We start from the raw sequence: 20495 nt of genomic DNA on the forward strand, positions 1-20495 counted from the left end.
CTAGATATATGAATCTAGAAAAAGTCAAACGACTTATGATTTGGAATGGAATGGGTATTAGTTTGTAACACATGATCCAGGTGTTCTCAGGGACCTCTGCTAGGGAGCAAACACGAATGTAGGAAGAGTTACTCTAATGCTTTAGGGCCCAAACCATTCCTGGCCGTGGAGGATCCAGAATCCACACAAATGTTGAGGTACCACACCAGAATAACAAACTTGTATGGCGTGGAGAAAGATTGATAAATATTAGTATTAAAATAACTAGCATTTCTCTGATAGTACTGATGAAACAGGGATATGACTTTTGGCACGCAGCAAAAAATTGAGTTAGATTAGGACTGCAATCGAATGATAAGTCTGGGACCAACCAAACCAACTGAAATGCTCTTGCCTGCTAAACAATTTTCTATGTATATAAAAAAGAACACCATAAACTTCTGAACACACCAAGCTTGACTAAAAGAATCGAGGATGTGCTCAGAACTGAAGCTTGCACTCAAGATGTTCCATTTTCCACCTTAACCTAAGAGCATTGTTCACTTCACAGTTTTACCTGAAACAAAAATTTATACATCATTTAGTGTCATGAAAAGGCTTGTTTAATTTAACAAATAAAATCATTGAAATTAAGATGCAGAAGAGCTGAGAATGAAATTGTCTGTCTGGGAAATTAAATAATCTGTTAGGGTGCATAGTTACAAATGAAAAGCAATAGGTTCCTAAAATATACTACGAAACTACGATAACTTATAATTCTTTACAGTATGCAATATAATTGCTGTGTGAAAATCTAGCGTCAAAGTAAACTTAAAAACCCAAGGTAATCCCATAGAATCAGGGTACTTATTGATATTGTGAAATAAGAACCTACAGGCTAATCAATACCGAGTTCTGGTAGTGAGCCAAAGGGAAAGGAACATACAGGATCAGATGGATAGTCTTTTTGTCCACTAATAATGCTCTCACAATAATTAATTCGTTGGGAAAAGATAAGTTTTTCCATTTGTACATCGATAGTGTGTGCCAATTAATTTATGATTTGACTATTCTCAGAATATGCTACTATCCTAGGTTGAGTTTTAGGATTTGCCTGTATATGTCTAATTGATACTTGTGGGTCAACACATGAAATGCATCTTCAGAATGCATTGACCCATATGTCAACGAAACATGGGTGGGGGAAATCATGAGAAATTCCCTAGATTCCTAGAAAAGACGAATATGATGGATGGTGGCAAGCATGCCAACCTGGGTTCAAGATCTCAATATTCGAATGCTTTCTGCTGGTTGACCAGCACACTATTGAAAAAACACTCACATTTTTTATATACAGTATATCTTATGCTGTACATATATGGTCAGTCTTTGTTAAAAAATCATGCAGTTACCATCTTGGAAGTACTAACATCCAAAATTGATAGGAATATGTATTGCTATCTTTCTTACTATTGGGTCATATTGTCCCATATTTGGTATGCACAATGGTATCCAACCACAGTGTTATACTTCAGTTACCTACGATCCATATAGGATGTCCCTAAAGATTAGATTTACCAAGATCACATTCCACTATGCCAATGTATAAGCCTGGTTCTGCGTCATTATTTCAGCAAATCACCAAGAAGTCAACAACACTTATGACCATGTCTCCAGTGCCAGTGTTACTGAAAAACTGCGTACAATTCTATCTACTGTGTGTGAAGATGACATTGGCATGCAAATGCAACTATGAATCCAATCCCTGAACATTGGGTATTGCTTACCCCCCCCCCACCCACCCACCGACACACCCACCCCAATCAGAACTTTATTGCCTGTTCATTTCTCAGGAAAGGATTTCAGTCATTATTCAACAAGATAATCAAATTCCATCATTGGCGAAGTTGGCAAACCATAGGGACTCCAGAAAATATTGAAACCGACAAATCTGATACGATAAAGCAGAATCTGACCTTCACATGCAATGTGGTCCATGCAGGATCTATGCATCCAACAATTTATCTTGGTTCTTGCTTTCCAGCTTGTTACTTTCCTCCCTTATCACACGCTTGAAATTACTGAGCTCAGTAGAGTCATCACCGTACACCATCTTGATGTTATCCACACAAGCACTGAAGACAACACTCTCAGATAAACCGAATCACCATTTTGAACATGAAGATACGTAAACCAGGACAGAGTAGCAGACCTGCAAGCTTCACGGTCAAACCTGCTGCGTGGCACGCCAAAGAACTCATCAAAAACCTTCGGTTCCACCCTGCAGAAGGAAGGTCGGTCTACAATCGCAAGACATCGGTCATAATGGCATCCACTGAAATTTGCATTGCACAAAGTTTGTGGTACAAGCAGCATTATCAAGCCGTTAACAAGCAGTTACCTTGGTAGATGTTGCAGGTGCGGGTGGCCTTGTCGTAGTTGACGCACCATCCATCAGAGCCAATCATACTCCTGTACAGCTGCACGTATGATCGACATATTACCATCTGTTGGTTAGTTAAGGCACAATAACAAATTCTACACTCTAATTAACCGAAGTATCGCATTTTTTTTTAATCAAGAAACGCTCCCTTTTTTGTTCCCTGATACTGCAAAAAGCTGCAGCTCGTGAACGGTGCTACCTGGAGGTCATCGGGATGGTCGGCAAAGATCTCGTCGGGAGTGGGGAAGTCGGGGCCCTTGTCCAGCTTGCAACACGCGCCGCATCCGCTCGCGCACTTCCACCGGACCAGCCTCTTCGCCTTCGCCTTCTCTTGCTGCTGCTGCTGCTGCACATTCCCTTTCCTCGCCTCGCTGCCCTCCAGCCTCCGCGGGCCGCGCGCTTCTCCCAGCTCCACTGGGCGGCGGCTCTTCTTGGCCTCGCCTGACGGCTTCGCGCCAGACTTCTTCTTGCTGCTCAGGGTCTCGCTCTGCCGAGGCAGGGGCTGTGGCGGCGGCGGGCTCGGGGGCTTGGCCTCGCCCCGCCGCTGGCCCTTCCTCTTCCTTCCGCCCGAGGACAATGCGGCGACGGGGATCAGCCGAATGGATATGGACCTGCCGCCGCTGGCGCCTGCGGCCACCGCGGTGGATGCCGCCCACGCCGCCCTGGCGCCGCGCAGCAGGAGCATCTTCGGTTTCTCCCTCCTCCCTCGCTTATCCCCGCTCTGCTTCCGCGCAAGGGCAAGCCCGATGAAGCCTGAAACAGGGCTCGCAGTATCCCAATTCAGCCCAAGACAAACATTGTAGGCCCAAATGTGAGGGTGCTATCAGAGGCCCGTAATAGAATGGCCAGCAACTGAAATTTTGTTTGCAAATATACCAAGATTATTACTTCATTTTATCCCAAGTCAGATCTTTTTGTAACGACGCCTAAGTTACCTACAGATCTATCTATGTCTCTTATAGTCCTGAACCCCACTAGTTATATCTCAACATACAAGCTGTCCACCTTCTATCATACACAATTAAGACCCACTAGCACATGGAATTGTAATATCCATGTCATCAAGACACACAAGCATTTGTTATCTAGGTCAGCATATTATGCAATCCACTAATCAACATTTTTCACAGTAAAGCGCAGAGTATTCTTCTATATCTTGCATCATTCTTATCAAATTGGTTGCATTAAGAGGTTGAAAGTTAGTCGGATGATATGGCTATTAGTAGAAGATGTTATGGATAGTTAGTGAACAATGATGTGGATGTTACATCGTTCTTGTCAAAATTGGTTGTATTTTTTAGGGAAAATTAGTTGTATTAAGAGGTTGGAAGTTAGTGGGATGATGTGGCTATTAGTACGAGATGATGTGGATAGCTAGTGGACAATGATGTGGACTTATCAAAATTGGTTGCAAGAAGAGATTGGAAGTTAGTGGGGTGATGTGGCTATTAGTAGGAGATAATGTGGATAGCTAGTGGACAATGGTGTAGACTTATCAAAATTGGTTATATTAAGAGATTGAAAGTTAGCGAGATGACATGGCTATTAAAGAGATGATGTGAATAGCTAGTGGACAATGACTCGGATGATTTACATGTTGCGATAGAACTTGCAGTGAGGATTAACCGTATATATATAAATAAAATGTATATACACGCAAAGACGGGTCATACAAAATTAAGTATCTATACCGCGCGCTAGATCGATCCACAAACAATGGAGGACAGCAACGTTATGGTCCTCGCGGTGGGCGTGGCCATGCTGCTCCTCGTCGTCTCCAAGCTCGGATCTCTGCTGATCACCAAGAACAAGAAGTCGAAGCTCAACCTTCCCCCGGGGCCATGGACGCTACCGTTGATCGGCAGCGTCCACCACCTGGTGGGCAACCCAGTGATCCACCGGGGGCTGCGCGACCTCTCACGCAAGCACGGCCCGCTGATGATGCTCCGGCTGGGCGAGGAGCCCACGCTGGTGGTGTCGTCGGCGGAGGCGGCGGAGGCGGTGACGAAGATGCACGACATCGCGTTCGCCGACCGGTACGTGAACACCACCCTGGCGGTGCTCACCTTCAACGGCACGGACTTCGCGTTCGGGGCCTACGGCGAGCGGTGGCGCCAGCTCCGCAAGATCTGCGTGCTGGAGCTGCTGAGCGCCGCGCGGGTGCGGTCGTTCCGGTGCGTCCGCGAGGAGGAGGTGGCGCGGTTCGTGGGGAGCCTCGCCGCGTCCGCGTCCGCGAACGCCGGCGCCGCGGTGGACATGACCAAGATGATCTCGAGGCTCATGAACGACACCTTCGTGAGGGAGTCCATCGGCAGCCGGTACGAGCACCAGGACGAGTACCTGGACGCCCTGGCCACCGCGATCCGGCAGACGTCGGTGCTCACGGTCGCCGACCTCTTCCCGTCGTCGAGGCTGATGCAGATGCTCGGCACCGCTCCGCGCAAGGCGCTCGCCTGCCGCAACAGGATCGCGCGTATCCTGAACGGGATCATCCGCGAAAAGAAGGAGGCCATGGCCATGGACGACCGCGGTGACAAGCAGGCGGCGGCGGCGGCGCACGATGATGGCTTTCTCGGTGTCCTGCTCAGGCTCCAGAAAGAGGACACCTTGCCCATCCCGCTCACCAACGACACCATCCTCGCGCTCATGTTTGTAAGTATATACTCCTATATCATATGCCGTCATAGTCGCATGCAATGCAGCTGCTCACAAGCTCATCTTACTCTTGTTTATAGGATTTGTTTGGCGCGGGCAGCGACACCTCGTCCACGACGCTCAACTGGTGCATGACGGAGCTGGTCCGGCACCCGGCGGCGATGAGCAGAGCGCAAGCCGAGGTCCGGGAGGCCTTCAAGGGGAGGAAGAAGAAGAAGAGCGCACTCACCGAGGACGACCTCGCCGCGGCGGAGCTGGGACTGGGCTACCTGAAGCTCGTGGTCAAGGAGACTCTGAGGCTGCACAGCCCGGTGCCGCTCCTGCTCCCGCGCCGGTGCAGGGAGACGGTCCAGGTGATGGGCTACGACGTGCCCAAGGGCACGGCCGTGTTCGTCAACGTGTGGGCGGTGTGCCGGGACCCCAAGTACTGGGACGACGACGCCGAGGAGTTCAGGCCGGAGCGGTTCGAGGGAGGGAAGAAGAGCAGTGGCGTGGACTTCAAAGGGACGAACTACGAGTTCCTCCCGTTCGGGTCCGGCCGCCGCATGTGCCCGGGCGTCAACCTCGGGCTCGCCAACATCGAGCTCGTGCTGGCCAGCCTCCTCTACCACTTCGACTGGAAACTGCCCACCGGAATGGAACCCGAGGACGTCGATACTGGGGAGGCTCCAGGACTGATCCTAAAGAAGAAAACAGGACTCGTCTTGCACCCCATCATCCGCTTTGCACCAAGCTAGCTAGCTAGAGTGCGTAAAAATTAAAATGCTGCGCCAAACATGCATTATAGGAACAATATGTGCAGGCGCGCTAGCTGTGGACAATATGGGAAGACTAAGAACGAATGTGGGTGTTCAACAAGAAGGTGTTGTGTCTTCAACAATGGTGATCGGCATTGACGATGCTGATTAAGATCGACCTGGCGGCCCCTTCGTTCTGAAGCCAAATTAAAGCTGAGGCCCTGATGATCAACCTGCTCTCAACGAGTGCTTTTTAAGTAGTTGTGATGTCTTCGGAGTGATGATGTTTGTTCTAGTACTTGGTTAGTTGAGTTGTTAGATAGTGAGTTGCTTGCTGAATGTTATTAGTTGATGTCTCTGTTCATTAATAAACTGTAAAATTGGTAACTCCGGTGTCAGATCTCTGGCATTCGTTAAGGTTTCTAATAATACCTTTGATCTAAAAACATTATATTCGAATGACAATTTATATTGGAAAAAAGTCAAATGACCGTTTTGGTTCATAAACTATTACTCGAGGCTCAGTTTCATTCCTAAACTTTTAAAACCGTCATTTTAGTCCTTCAACTCTACTTTTAGGCTTAATTTCATCCCAAAACTATAAAGATGATCGTTTCAATTCTCAAATTTGCATTTTAGGCTCAAATTTCATCTATAAACTATCAAAGTGCAATTAACTTTTATTTTCATGTCAACTTTGTCTATCAAAATTTTAGGCACAATTTCATCCATGAATTATCAAAATACATTTTGGCTCAATTCATCCTTTGTCTAGCACCACCTAGCTATTGAATCAGATAGCACACTTTGAATATTTATATTCGTATTCTAAGATGAATATAAATATACATCTAAATATTCTTAAATATGAATTATTTTTAGCTTATGGATAAGAAATATTATTTTATACACAAATGGTTATTAGTTGAGCATAAATAATTCAACTAATAACGTTTCAATAACAAATACATTTGCATTGAATTATATTATTACTCCCTCCGTTCATTTATCTCTGGTCATCATAAGCAAGGAACAGCTAATAAACAGCAAAGAGGCAATAAATGCTGGCAAGTGATAGTCAATGAGCAGCAAAGAGACAATAAATGCAAGCAAAACACAAGCTAGTATGAAAAATATTTTTGAATAAAAAGTTTTTACTTAAATGAAGGAGATAAATGAATGAGGGAGTATATCTTATTTGCATTGAATATTTTACCTTACTAGACTAGTTTAATATGCAAACCCTCAATTTCAAATCATAGGATGTTTACATTTTGTAGATATATATTTTTACTATCTATGTCAAAACATGTATCTCGAAAAGCCAAAACATCTTATGATTTGGAATAGAGGGAGTACTTCATATGATTAAAATATATAGCATATTTTTTGTGTGTGGTAGAGATAGCAACATATAGAAAAACCTATCAAAGTTCATCTAAATACATTTTGTTTAGAATTTTATGCGTGCAAAGATAGGTGGAGTTCCACTAATGATAATTTCAGTTCAAAACATCTTTAGGGGTTATTTGAATCCTTTTATTTTGGAAGAATTAGAATTTACTTAATAGACTAGGCTATTTGACTTGAAATTGGACATTCCACAACTTTACAAAGTTCACATATAAGTATATCTCAAATTCATAGGTGTAAATTGATTCTGTAGATCACCATGCTAGGTTTCTACTTTGTAACACGCTCTTCAACTTACTCTCCTATGATAGAAATGCAACACATAAATATCTCTCATGTGGCCCACAGTAATATATAAATATATTCCATATATAACCATATTAGCTTAATTAATCTATGCCTAAATTACAATTATTGAAATAAATTCAATTTCCAAGGATCCAAACGGAGCCTCGGTGAAATTTGAAGGAAAGAGACTTGCCACCAAAAAGATATAAGCAAATTTGCCTGATGCGGAGTCAGACCGAAAGAACTGGACAGAAAGTTCCTTGAACCAAATAAAGTTTGCAGAATAAGCGATACTCAGATAGGTCATCAGGTCCATGCTTCTCCATAGCGAACAAACATGATAAAAAAGGCTCAGCACTGCCTACCTGCTAAACAAATGGAAGTGGAACGCTAGCCTCATCAAATATTCAAATATGCCTTCTAGCCTGCTATATAACACAGATACTAGTACAACAACAGTGCAATTCATCACTCGATTATCTCTCCCTCTATACATGCCTCCTTCACTGCCAGGGGTTCATACCAGGCAGGCTCAAAGCCAGCAGCTTTCCTCGCCTCCGTATTGAAGGGAGGCTTCAGGGGTCCGCGGAAATATTCTCTTACAACCCCGTGGAAAATCCTAATGACTGCCTCTTCGTCTTTGTCAATATTTTCATCCAGTTTGCACTTGGCCAATCCATCCTCGACATGTTCGGTCGCCTTAACTTGACCATTAGCATCTTCTGCAATTCTGGATGGCAGATCATCTTCCACCTGCTGGACCATCTTGTCATCACTGCTAACGTCTTTCGACAGTATGGGTGTAGGTTCATCTTCAGCCTCCCGAGCTGTCTTACCATCAGCAGTACCATCCCCAGGAACCGGATATGAGGTTGGGTGATTACCATCTGACCTAAGGCACAGGTATCTGAACCATCTAACACCAGCCGCACAATGTGTTACCTCTTCAGGATAAATAATATCTTCTAGTAGTCTTGCTGTTTGTTCATCCCCACCTGCTCGGAATCTTGATATGGTTGTTGGAAGGACATCTAATCCCCTAGCCTGAAATTCCAAATGAACATTTATTAGTTGTCTATTTGTCTGAAAAAAACTGCTGATTTCTGATGCTAAATGGTGGGGGAAAACCCGGTTCGAAAAAAAAACTTATTAGTTATTGATTCGTACATGCGATTAATAAGAGTTTATCATCTCATGGGCAGTGCAGCTAAATGGTATCCTTCCTGTAACTCAGATAACTGCAGCCCTATAAATCTGCAGGCCACTTAAGTGATTCACAGTTAGCCTCGCATGCAGCATCTGATGGACAATAAGCTTAAGAAAACATTTCTAAGTGCAGGAAAAACAGTTAAAGACCTGGAAAGATATCTTTGTAAGTTTAGAGAAGAAATTGCATTGAAGGATTACTTATTCCCCTGCAGGATATCTGTTTTCATATCATACCCTATGTCCAATTACCATTTCAATTCTCAAATTGCATCCTCTTGCATAATTAATTGGCTGACGGTACAAATAAAGAAGTTGCATTTATACTATCAAAACCTCAAACATTAAATCCCACGAGTTCAATAGCTTTTTATCTTTAATTTTTTTTTTTACCACAGCGTAGAGTTGATGACCAATCATTAAGGGATCCCATGGACTGTGGCAGGGGTTACCAGTTCATTTTCTTGCATCAAAATCATAGCAGCAAGAGAATTTACTGATACTCCATCCCCAATTGCTCTTGCTAACTTCAGAAAACATTGGAATGGACAGAAAAATGAAGTAATCGAGTAAGTTTTTTCCTGCCTGTTCTTCAAGCTTTCTGGTTTGAGAGAACAACCAACTTCCAGATCTCTCTTTTTTTTTATCAGTTTACTTATAACTCACGGTGGCCAATTTTTAAGGAGATCTTCATGGTGGCAGCATGGACAATCTGGACACACTGAATTGGTGTCAGTTTTGGCAGCGGCGAGGTGGAAGAAATCCTTGAATGATGAATTGGAGTTGATTGTTCTTATCCAAGATTTCTAAGAATATCTTCTTAGAAGTTGGCTAGATTCCTCTTCTTAGTTTTGTTCTTTTGTGTTTTTCCTCTCTATTTTGTATAGATTTTTGTCTTTTTTCCGAAGTTTTTTCATACTATATATAATGGAATCATCTGTAGAGGATTCACCTCATGTTTCGTCAAAAACAAAATTGGAAAAGACACGTATACTGAACATCGACCTCAGTCTTATCAGGACTAATCTGATTTGGCAAAGAAATGCAGATTAATGTGTTGGGACCAATAGTGCCAGATGAGTTGAATAAATGTACGTATTAACGCAAAGGGCATGGCTCCTCACCTCGTGGACGCAGTGCTCGACGGCGAGGCGCGCGAGGAGGCTATGCGAGGTGCGCATCGCCGAGTCCCATAGCCCGTCGTGCGCCGGGAGGGCGCCGTAGTGCGACCCGAGCTCCCTGAGCCGCGCCGAGAGCACCGTGTAGTGCCTCCCCTCGTCCTGCGCGACGCGCGCGAAGTCGTCGAAGAAGCCGCGGGGCATCCGCATCCCCGCGCCGAACCGGGCGACGATGTCCCAGGAGAGGTCGACGGCCCAGCTCTCGGTGTGCGCCAGCGAGTGGAGCATCGCCAGCCGGCTCTGCGCGCTGCCGCCCTTGCCCAGCTTGTGCATCCGCGACGGCGGGAGCAGCCGCACGTCGGCGCTCCGGGCGGGGCGGTCGGGCGGCGGGCGCGCGGGGCGGGACGGGTCGTAGGGGAGCGGGATGTCGCCGCGCAGCCACCGCGACGCGGCAAGGTCCCCGAGGCGGGCCTTCTCGTCCGGGTCGGCCGTGGAGAGGATCTCCAGCGCCCAGTCCACCAGCGTCTTGGGAGGTTCCTGGGACTCCGTGTCTCCGCTGGCGACGATGGGTTCACTGGCGTCGTCGGCCGTAGGCTCCATCTGGCGTAGCACGCGCGGCACGGAATGAGTCCCGGAATTCGGCCGCCGCCGCCGCCGTCGCTGCTTGTCTAGGGTGGTCGTCAGCCTCGGAGCTCGGACAGGGAATGTCTCTACCTTCCGGAATGGGCCGTCTTTCCCTTTCTGGCCTTCTGGGCCGTTTGATGCAGGCCGAATTTGTTCTTCTCTTTTAAATATCTTCCATCCATGTATAAACTTCGATATAGTTGCTAAAAAAAAATGTATAAGATTCGATTCCGAATGAACATTAAAATTAGACAAATTTTGCCGAGGGACACCGCAGAAACGTATAATTGCCCAGATCACACTGTCAGATCAAGTCCAAAGAGACAGCAAATTTATGGTTGTTTACTTAGATACTCCCTCCGTCCACGAAAGAGTCAATTTCTAGAATCCGTGTCAGTCAAATTTTTTAAAGTTTGACTAACTTTATAGAAAAGAGTAACAACATCTATGATATAAAATGCACATCATATAAAAATATATTATATGATGAATCTAATGATACTAATTTGATACTATAAATCTTAGTATTTTTTTCTAAAAATTTTATCAAAGTTTAAAAATTTTGACTTATAATAACTCTAGAAATTGATTCTTTTGTGGACGGAGGGAGTACATTATACCGATTATTTTATTTATTTCTCACTCTTGGAGAGGGAAGGTAGTTATCGTCTTCAACCTACTGCAATGCACTGACTTTGAGCAAACAACCGCAAAATTATGATGTCTTTGAGCAAATTCCCAGTCTAACGATATGATCTCGCCATTTACAAGTTTCTCCATCGTCCTCAGTAAAATTTGCCTAAAAAGTACATGAATGGACATGTTAGCATTAGGAAGAGCATTGCTTGCAAGCCTTGTTTAGTTCCTACCCTAAAGTTTACTCCCTGTCACTACCACAAAATCTTTTGCGAGACGTTTTGCAAAAGGCCTAGGTGGTGAGTAAGATTTCCAATCGCTACGGTAAATGTCTCGAATTAACCGTGGCGGACATTTTTTATTAACCAAGGCGGTTATCAGTAACCGCCTCAGTTAATCGATTTACTGAGGCGGGCAAATTAAAATGCCCACCTCGATTAATATAGATTAACCGAGGCAGTCAATCTAACACAATTGTCTCAGTAAATCATTAACCGATGCAGTTTATTGTAATACAACCGCCTTGGTAAATTAGGCCAGCCCAATAGCCTACTACCGTTGCGATATATAAACAAATCACAAACCCTACCAGCCTCCTCTCCTCACTCCACTTAGCCACTGCCACACGATACCCCTATCCCCTCCCCGACTCTTCTCCTCCACGCACAGCCTTCCCTTCCAGACATGTGCACCCTCCCCTCTTGGACGGTGGTGCTCCACGCGTGCCCCCTCCCCTCCCCGACGTGCGCGCCCCTTCCTCCCCAACATGTGCGCCCTCCTCGACGTGCGCGCCCCCTTCCCTCCCTTCCCCGTGCCTAGGATGTCCACGATGGCGCCCCCCTCCTCCGACATGAGAGGTCGAATCTGGCGAGGACAGCGCGATCCACCCCTCTCCCGGTGGTGCCCCGCCTCCCCCTCTATATCTGGCAGCGACACCCTACCCCTCTCCCAGCGGCGCGCCACCTCCCCCTCCTATGCAACAGGCAACGGCATGCAGGGTGCCCTTATCCTCCGCAGCAGGCAGCGAGGTCGGCGGCGTCATTGGCGGCACGCCGGGCGTGGGGCAGCAACAGCGATGGTTGGGCTTAGTGGGCCCGTCGATGGGCTCAGTGGGCTCATCGATGGGCTTTTTTATTTTTTTATTTTTCTAAATTATTTATCGTGGTGGGCAAACAAACGTCTCGTTAAAGCTTGATAAATTGTGACCTTCTGTTGGAGGCTTTTATCTTACCCGTCTCGAAAAACTACTTTTGTCTACCTCGAAAAAAATATTTTTTTATAATAGTGTATCCCATTGGATGTTTGGACACATGTATAGAGTATTAAATATAACTAAACATAACTAATTACACGGATTGTGACTATTTTGCAAGACAAATCTTTTAAGCTTAATTAGTACATGATTTAACAATGTCATGCTATAGTAAAGCTACAATAAACATATGCTAATAATGGATTAATTAGACTTATAAATTCGTTTTTTCATGTGACATCTTAATGTGATAGCCAATATGATACTCCAAAGCTTTACACCCTGAATACAAACAAGCCCTGACGCTAACCTTAGGGGCTGTTTGGTTGGAGGTGTTAAAGTTTAACAGATACTGTAGCATTTTCGTATTATTTAAAAATTAGTGTTCAATCGTGGATTAATTAGGTTCAAACATTTCGTCTCGCAAATCTCTCTATTTATGTTTTTAGTTTCGTAAATAATCTATATTTAGTACTACATGCATATGTTAAAATATTCAATGTGATGAATGGTAAATTTTACTGAGAGCAACCAAACATGGCTCAGATTAGCATTCAGTCTGGATCTGTAATGCTATACCAGCCTTCCCGAAGCGTTTATGAGAAAGAAACCAAGGCTGGATGGCTTTTCCCTTCCATCCGGCAACGAATCGAAGAATGCCGGCAGGTTGAACAGGCCCACAAGGAGTGGATAAGATCGTCGGAACAGTAGTGCTGTACTTAATCGTTTCAGAAATCAAAAGTGATGGTAGATAGTTTCACTTGGTCTTCAGATAGATCGAAGCAACGTACGTTCAGAACTCAGAAGTGTCCCTTTCGTGCATTCCCGCTCGCGGCAGAAACCGCGCGCGCGCCGCCAATGGGCCATCATCACGCCCTCCCTTCCCTTATCCGAACCTGCTGTCTCACGGAGTGATCTGCATCGGCTCTAGCTAGTTTGTCCGCATCGCCATTACTGTACTATTTAGTGTGTGAATGAGGGCAGGGGAGAGCTAGGTAGTCAGTCATCTTTCCAGCAAGAACCACTGTGCAGCTAGGATTCGGTGATCCTGATCCATGGAGGTGGCCGGAGGAGGAGGAGCCGTTGTCGGTGCGTCGTCGTCCCCGCGGCGCGTGGTGGTGGCGGTGGACGAGAGCGAGGAGAGCATGCACGCGCTCTCATGGTGCCTCTCCAATGTCGTCGCCTCCGCGGCCAAGGCCGCCGCGGCGGCGCCGGCCCCCGCAGTGGTGCTCGTCCACGCCCGCTCCCCGCGCCCGTTCTACTACCCCTCCATCGACGGCGCCGGTGAGATATGACGACCATGATTCGATCTCCTTCCTCTTTTTTCGCGTCCATCAGCCGCAGTTGTTACTTGTTCGTCTCCTGATGATCGAGCATATATATATATCTCTGTGACGACGGATCACGGTTCATTTCGCAGATTACATCCTGACGCAGCAGGTGATGGACAGCATGGACCAGTACATGGCGTCCGCGGCCGACACCGTCGTCACCAAGGCCAAGAATATCTGCACCGCGTTCCCCAACGTATGTAGTACGTGCCAGCAGCCTGACGCCCTGGCTGACGACGGCCGGCGTCCAATTATATTATTACTAGCTGCTGATGAAATTAATAATAGACGATCCCTGCTGCTGAAATTAATGAAAATCAGCTGAGAGGATTTGATCTAGCTAGCTAGCTGCCACACGATGCTTGCAGGTGAGGGTGGAGACGTGCGTGGAGAAGGGCGACCCGCGCGACGTGATCTGCGGCGCGGCGGAGAAGGCCGGCGCCGACTTGCTGGTGATGGGCAGCCACGGCTACGGCTTCCTGCAGAGGGCGCTGCTGGGCAGCGTCAGCGACCACTGCGTGCAGAACTGCAAGTGCCCCGTGGTCGTCGTCAAGAGGCCCGACAGCAAGCAGCAGCAGCCGGCGCGCGGCGGCGACGCGAGTCTTGGCTCACCTTGAGGCCGCTGGGCACCACTCGCCTCGGTGCAACGTGATGATGGTCCCCTGTCCCCTGTACATAGTCATAGGAGCTTCGGCTGTTGCTCTGCTTGTATGTCGCCCAGAGTATCAAATCGTCTTCACTAACTCACATACTATGTCTATATATGATGTTCCCGGTCACTATAGCTGTTATTATAGTCACATTGTCTGCACATATATACTTGCTTCCAGTTTGTATGTGATCTACGAAGGAAACATATTATTCCAATAAAATTTTCGAGCGTGCAGCACACCCTGCACCGCTACATGTCTTCCGCACTTCTGCCTCCAAACATAAATGCATGTAACTGCGACGGATTCAAAAACTGAGGCCTGAATTTTAGCCCGCCACTTTTTCATTAGCCCCTCCAAGATGGGCTAAAGATGACTAAGAGCAACTCCAAGAGCTTGGCTAAAATTAATAGCCAAATTCTATTGTTTCGCCATTTTATAAAATAAAAATCTTTTTAAAAAAGAAAAAGTCCATAACAGTTTTGCTATTTTATAAAATCAGATATATGGTCATCGAAAATCAATGGTAGCCAACGTTTTATTTTACAAAACCAGATAGCATATCTGTTGAAGCTTACTTTTTTGCTATACATATTCTAAAATAGCCTCTACAACAAAAATAGCTAAGCTCTTGGAGTTGTTCTAACAATAATCTCCTTATGGCAAAAGACATATATTACACTTACCTATCCCTATGGCAAAAGACATATATTACACTTACCTATCCCTATGCATGCATGTGAACGGGTAGGGGCAAATATGTTATGGTAGTGTAAATGGCTAATCTTTAGTCATTGGAACTTTATTAGCCCCTTCATTCTAAGGGCTAATTTTGACATACATTGTAAAAATATTGACATACATTGTGCCACCATACATACTAAGTATATACATGCATGCATGATCCAAATTCCGCAAGTATATAATTCTTTTATAGTCACACACCAATGACATTGACATTGAAACTTGAATTATATTAGTACTCTATGTAATAAATTATATAATTTGCTAATTTAGATATTTATATGTTTTCATTTGAAGCAAACATTATAACAAATTAGCATTGATAGTTTAGTTGTAAGCACTCTTTATAAGCTAGAGTACACTATTACTCAAGAAAGTATATATATTTGTTAAAGGAGATTCAACATCTTAAGCATGCATTGTGGTACAAGCTGAAATGTATGCTTATGCTATTGTAGTAATTGAGAGTATAGTTTAAGATCTCAAATCCATATTTTAATAAACACACAAAAAGAAGTTTTGAATCAAAGTTAGAAAAAGTACTAGAGTTCTAACTTAACACACAGAAAAAGGAGTGCTGGAACTAATAAGATCATAGGCCAAAGCCTACAAAAGAGTTGACATAACTAAAGTTAAGTTTAAGAGCAACTCCAGCAAGACCTCTATTTGAGCCCCGATAGCTAAATATGGGTGCTCAGTCTAAAAACAATACTCCAGTAGGACCCCCTATTAGAGCCCCCAATTTGGGGTGGGCACCCAAATCTTCCGTACAGACCCTATTCCTGTTGGCCTAACAACTTAGCCACCATCCTGCGTGGTGTGACCATTACCTCCCCACACCATACAGACGCAGCCTCGCCCACCTCCCTACAACATCGATCTCCACTACCGCGCTCCCTCCCTCCACCTCCGACCTCCACCGTTGGGCAGATCGCCGGTGCGCAACTCCGGCGAGGCCCCTTTTCCGCCACGCGGGCGCTACCCTAAACCCAAAAGTAGGGGAGCACCCAAATGAAAAGTAGTGGCCCTGTTTTTGGGGCTACTGCTGCTCTAACTAAATACATACCTAAGTGCAAGCAAAATGGGAAATATATGAATACGGATGGAAAATCATATAGAGTAATTGGTAGTGAAGTTTATTACAACCAGATAAATATTGTAATGTACTTATATGGGTATACAGTTAAAAATAAACAAATATAACTAATTTTGATAAGCTATGGTTGTTGAATTTATCCATGAACTTCTAGTTATATATTTTTGTCTTCTAAGATTCTTGGTTGTGCAAGAGCTAGGATTGATTGAATAGCTAGTGTGCATAATGGGCCATAAATCCTTGAAAAATCTCCAAATATAAGTTTAAGAAAATAAGATAAAGATTTATTGCAATTTGTTTATTCAATTTATTTGACATGTACAAAGAAGTATACAAATGTATCACTCATATACATATACATATACATATACATATACATATACATATACATATACATATACATATACATATACATATACATATACATATACATATACATATACATATACATATACATATACATATACATATACATATACATATACATATACAATATAAATTAATTGAATTCAGCAACTATAGCATGCTACCATGGCACTGCTATATACAGTCTACTCTTGTAAACCATCTTTTTTTTACTTGTCTTTTACATTTTTTTTCTCGATCAGGCACATATAGGCCCGTATTTTATTAAGAGGAAAGGATGGTCATAAGACCTAGTTTTACAAAACGACGCGCGAGGCTAGGGGTCAAAGACTGACACCTGCCCACGCGAAACAAGAGCTAAGCCCGAAGCACAAATGTACAACAAAAAAACTAGCGAATGTGCGACCAAGCAGCAACGAACAACCGAAGCGGCGCGAACCCCGCCAGACACCAGGCGTCAGCCTCAGCCACCAGACTCCTGGCAACGACCTGAACTGCTGAAGCGGCCCCCCGGAACACCCTGGAGTTTCTCTCTTTCCACAAGCTCCATGCGACAAGAAGGACCAATGAGTCAAATGCCTCGCGTCCATCCACCTGTAGATGCTGACGGCTGCGAAGCCACCAGTCAGCGAGGTCATGTTCCTCGGCGGCCGGCAGCAAGGATGGCAGTCCCAGTGGCAGAAAGAGAACTGCCCAAAGCTGCCTGGCGAAAACGCACCAAGCAAGGAGATGTCCGCAGGACTCAGGTTCCTAGGCGCACAAGTTGCAATCATCCGTATGTACTGTGAATTTCTAATATAATTCGGAAGACTATATTACACTTGATAAATCGTTTCACCCTTCAGCTTGAGCTTCGCCACCGCCGCCTTTGATCAACTCAAGCGCGGAGTCCACGATCCATGGGAAGCTCTCACGGTGCTTGCCAATACCGACACTGCCGGAGAAGACATGGTAGCTCTCCAGCTCCGACGTGGTATCAGCGACGCACTCGAGCAGGCCCTCCATCCCCACTCCCCTCAGGAGCTCCATGTATCCGCCGCCGCCCGAGCTCGTCATCAACCAGATGACCTGCTGCACCACGAACCGCCGCGTCCGGGGGATCTTGACCTTCGGGTACTCGTTCTCCCGCAGGATTGCCGCCAGCCGCTGCACATACGCCCGCTCCTCCACGCCGGCGCCGCGCAGTTCGGCAGCGAATCGCTCGCCGTCGATGAACCTGCAGATCTGCGTCGTCAGGCCGACGCACACCTCCAGGACCTGGTCGCTCCTCGTCATGGTGACACCCAGTACCACCGGCAGCGCCTTGGTCACCACGCGCAGCCGCTCCCTGTATTCCGGGCCCGAGTACGCGCACAGGCTCCGCAGCACCCTCGCCGCGTTCAGGCGGCGGGCGTCGTCACCGTCCTGCAACGCCGAGACGAGCTGGAGCACGTCGGCTCGCTTGAGTATCGCCGCGCAACCCATCTCGCTCTCCAGCGCTAGCATCGCCAGCGCCTCGCCGGCCCCATGGTCGAGCTCTCTCTCCTCGGCGCAGATGAATAGCTCGAGCAGAAGCTTGACCAACCCTCCGGTGCCCATGATCGCTTCCTTCCCGCTGTCGTCCATGGCCAGCCCGGTGAGGACGTCGATGGCCAGCTTCTGCAGCTCCCTGTGCATCTGCCCGTTCCGCAGTATCCCACGCAGGTTGCTCACCGCGAACACGTACTCCGCGACGCCCTGCCGGAGCGCCCTGCCCGTGTTGCCCGTCGTGGTCACCAGCATCTTGACCACCTGGAGCGCGCGCTTCACGGCGCGCACCTGAGAGTCGGTTGCGTGCTGGTTGCGGAGGAGATCCTTGGACTCCTGCGTGAAATCGATGATCATGGCGAGCAGGCCGCGCGTGTTGCTGATCTTGCCGCAGTTGTCCTGGTCTCTGGCGAGATTCTTGAGGATGCGTAGTCCCAGCAGGTTGAAGGGCAGGTAGTCGTAGTCGCGAAGCCCTGGCAAGGGCTCACCCTCACCGGCAGCACCGCCGTTCGGTTGCGGGTGCATGCCGGACACGGCGGCGCTCCGGCCTCTGTAGAGCAGGGACATGACGGACTCGATGGCGCCCGGGATGGCGGACAAGCGTATCGCGTTCTGGCGCTTGCCGGCGAGCTTGCACACGACCCCCGCCGCAGACTGGCGCACCTCCACCTCGTCGGGGCGCTTCCAGTTGAGCATCTCGACGAGCCGCTCGACGGACCGGGGGCTAGTGCCGACCTTGCGCAGCGTGTCGCCCGCCGAGTCCACCTTCTCGGCGAACTGCTCTAGGATGCGCACGCCGATGAGCTGCTCGTCCAGGAAATCGGACTGGATGAGCTCCTCCGCGAAGGTGACGAGGTCCATCTTGATGCCGTCGAAGATGCTGCCAGTGACGCACCGCGAGTAGGCGTCGTAGAAGAAGCGCGTCAGGGACGCCTGGCCGTACGCGCCCAGCTGGCAGTCCTTGCCCACCTGCCGGAGCAGCTTGCAGGAGAACTTGGATGCCCAGTAGGCCTTTTCCAGAAGAAAGAGCAGCGCCTCCAGCAACGCCAGGGTGTAGAAGAGCAAAAGCGCAGGCCTCATGTTGCCGCCGCCGCCGAAGTCGTCGTGCTTCCAGAGGCGCATCAGCGAGAGCGCGACGCAGGCCAACGCCGAGAGCACCTGCAGCCAGTTGAGCAACCGGCCGATGTTTCTGGAGGTGAACACCTGGCCGGTGTAGGGGAGCAGCGACACACCATTCGGCGCGTGCCCCGTGCGCTTCTTCATGGCGGCCACGATCTGGCTCTGGAACCTCGCCGACGTCGTCGCGTCGCCGCCGCTGACATCTGCACCGTCCGCTGCCGGCTGGACCAGGGAGTGCACGACGCGGCGGAAGAACCTGGAGCTAGCGCGCAGCAGGCCGCCAGCGTCGGTGGTTTGCGTGGCGTGCTGATGCGGCTCCTGTTCGTCGCGGCCGCCGCCGGTATGGTCGACGAGGGCGTACAGGATGCGGCAAAAGAACCGGGAGCTGGAGCGGAGCGCGCCGCCAGCGGTGGAGGTCTCCGTGGCGTGGTGCTGCCACTCCAGCTCGTGGCTGCGGCTGAAGACGCGCGCGCCCTCGCCGACGAGGATCACGGTGATGCACCAGAAGTCGGTGATGTTGAGGCTGCCCACGAAACCGCCGAGAAGCACGACGGTGGCCCACACGAAGTCGAGCTTCCCGAGCCCGCTCGCCGCCTTCTCGAGGATGGCCAGACGGAGCGCCAACAGCGTGAGCTGCTTCTCCGGCGGGTCGCTCCTACCATAACTAGCGCTGCTGCCACTGCGGACACTTCCGCTTCCCGGCGTCGGTGTCCACAGCTCGGAGAAGGGCGCCGACCCGCCGCCGCAGCCGCCGGGGTGAACAGGGATGTCAAGCTTGATGCTTAGTGGCACATCGCCGCCGCCTTTCTGTGACTTGTCGCCGTTGGAGTCGCGGCCGTTCCGGTACTTCATGGCGCCCGACGTGTATGCATCAGGCTCCCCGGCTATTCCAAGCAAAGGAAGGCAAGAAATGGAGCAGCTGCCGCGTCAAATAGAGCGCGCATGAATTCGAAAGGGGATGGAGACGCCGCTCGATCTATATGACGATTTTTTTTTTGTAGGTTTGGACATGGAAAGTTCCGCGAGGAGTCGACAGTTCTTGGAGCGCAATTCAGCAAGGATTTAGCGTGAACAGTCAAGTCGCGCAGGAGGAGGGAGCTGACGAGAAGGAGCTCATAAACGGTGACGTCTTGTGTCTTGGCCTGTGAAAATCGTGGCGACGTGATTGCAAATTTGGAACAATTCAAGATTGCGAACAAATGGACAATAACAATCTGGTAGTTTAGGGGGAAAAAACAATGAAAGAAAACTGTGGAAGGAAAGACTGAAAACTGTGGACAATAACATTTGTTTAAATTTTTAATAAAGTAACAGTAGGGGCAACCCCTCCTG

The 20495-nt window shown here is 47.7% G+C and overlaps 5 protein-coding genes across 6 annotated transcripts; 2 read left to right on the forward strand and 3 right to left on the reverse strand.

Moving 5' to 3' along the window:
- LOC8082611 lies at positions 225 to 3161 on the reverse strand. Of its 2 annotated transcripts, XM_002467773.2 has the most exons (5): positions 2622 to 3161; positions 2381 to 2459; positions 2192 to 2279; positions 1956 to 2114; positions 225 to 556 (listed from the first exon to the last, which is right to left on the reverse strand). In XM_002467773.2, exons 1-4 carry the CDS (start codon positions 3105 to 3107, stop codon positions 1985 to 1987), a joined length of 783 nt encoding a protein of 260 aa, XP_002467818.1. In that variant the 5' UTR covers positions 3108 to 3161; the 3' UTR covers positions 225 to 556; positions 1956 to 1984. The 2 variants fall into 2 exon arrangements, 1 of the variants encoding a protein (XP_002467818.1); XR_002449131.1 differs by having other exon boundaries at positions 1956 to 2279.
- On the forward strand, positions 3967 to 6203 carry LOC8080790 (ent-cassadiene C2-hydroxylase). Its single transcript, XM_002465187.2, has 2 exons — positions 3967 to 5074; positions 5158 to 6203. Exons 1-2 carry the CDS (start codon positions 4139 to 4141, stop codon positions 5812 to 5814), a joined length of 1593 nt encoding a protein of 530 aa, XP_002465232.1. The 5' UTR covers positions 3967 to 4138; the 3' UTR covers positions 5815 to 6203.
- LOC8082612 (uncharacterized protein HI_0077) lies at positions 7722 to 10692 on the reverse strand. The gene is made up of 2 exons (XM_002467774.2): positions 9846 to 10692; positions 7722 to 8559 (listed from the first exon to the last, which is right to left on the reverse strand). Exons 1-2 carry the CDS (start codon positions 10437 to 10439, stop codon positions 7984 to 7986), a joined length of 1170 nt encoding a protein of 389 aa, XP_002467819.2. The 5' UTR covers positions 10440 to 10692; the 3' UTR covers positions 7722 to 7983.
- On the forward strand, positions 13207 to 14599 carry LOC8080791 (universal stress protein PHOS34). The gene is made up of 3 exons (XM_002465188.2): positions 13207 to 13635; positions 13772 to 13878; positions 14051 to 14599. The coding sequence occupies exons 1-3, from the start codon at positions 13407 to 13409 to the stop codon at positions 14297 to 14299; spliced, it is 585 nt and encodes a 194-aa protein (XP_002465233.1). The 5' UTR covers positions 13207 to 13406; the 3' UTR covers positions 14300 to 14599.
- On the reverse strand, positions 17315 to 20495 carry LOC8082613. Its single transcript, XM_002467775.2, has one exon. It carries the CDS (start codon positions 20013 to 20015, stop codon positions 17373 to 17375), a length of 2643 nt encoding a protein of 880 aa, XP_002467820.1. The 5' UTR covers positions 20016 to 20495; the 3' UTR covers positions 17315 to 17372.

This window comes from Sorghum bicolor, chromosome 1 (assembly GCF_000003195.3).
Source record: "Sorghum bicolor cultivar BTx623 chromosome 1, Sorghum_bicolor_NCBIv3, whole genome shotgun sequence".
Classification (NCBI taxonomy): Eukaryota; Viridiplantae; Streptophyta; class Magnoliopsida; order Poales; family Poaceae; genus Sorghum; species Sorghum bicolor.

Bases quoted from the DNA above. Each gene is read 5' to 3' on its own strand.
- LOC8082613 (XM_002467775.2), bottom strand. From the start codon at position 20,015: ATGAAGTACCGGAACGGCCGCGACTCCAACGGCGACAAGTCACAGAAA.
- LOC8080791 (XM_002465188.2), top strand. From the start codon at position 13,407: ATGGAGGTGGCCGGAGGAGGAGGAGCCGTTGTCGGTGCGTCGTCGTCC. The intron at 13,636-13,771 runs GTGAGATATGAC...TTCATTTCGCAG, and splicing joins CCCCTCCATCGACGGCGCCG to ATTACATCCTGACGCAGCAG. The intron at 13,879-14,050 runs GTATGTAGTACG...CGATGCTTGCAG, and splicing joins TCTGCACCGCGTTCCCCAAC to GTGAGGGTGGAGACGTGCGT.
- LOC8080790 (XM_002465187.2), top strand. From the start codon at position 4,139: ATGGAGGACAGCAACGTTATGGTCCTCGCGGTGGGCGTGGCCATGCTG. The intron at 5,075-5,157 runs GTAAGTATATAC...TCTTGTTTATAG, and splicing joins CCATCCTCGCGCTCATGTTT to GATTTGTTTGGCGCGGGCAG.
- LOC8082611 (XM_002467773.2), bottom strand. From the start codon at position 3,107: ATGCTCCTGCTGCGCGGCGCCAGGGCGGCGTGGGCGGCATCCACCGCG. The intron at 2,460-2,621 runs GTAGCACCGTTC...TCATACGTGCAG, and splicing joins ACCATCCCGATGACCTCCAG to CTGTACAGGAGTATGATTGG. The intron at 2,115-2,191 runs GTCTGCTACTCT...TGTTGTCTTCAG, and splicing joins TTTGACCGTGAAGCTTGCAG to TGCTTGTGTGGATAACATCA.
- LOC8082612 (XM_002467774.2), bottom strand. From the start codon at position 10,439: ATGGAGCCTACGGCCGACGACGCCAGTGAACCCATCGTCGCCAGCGGA. The intron at 8,560-9,845 runs GTGAGGAGCCAT...TTGGAATTTCAG, and splicing joins TCGAGCACTGCGTCCACGAG to GCTAGGGGATTAGATGTCCT.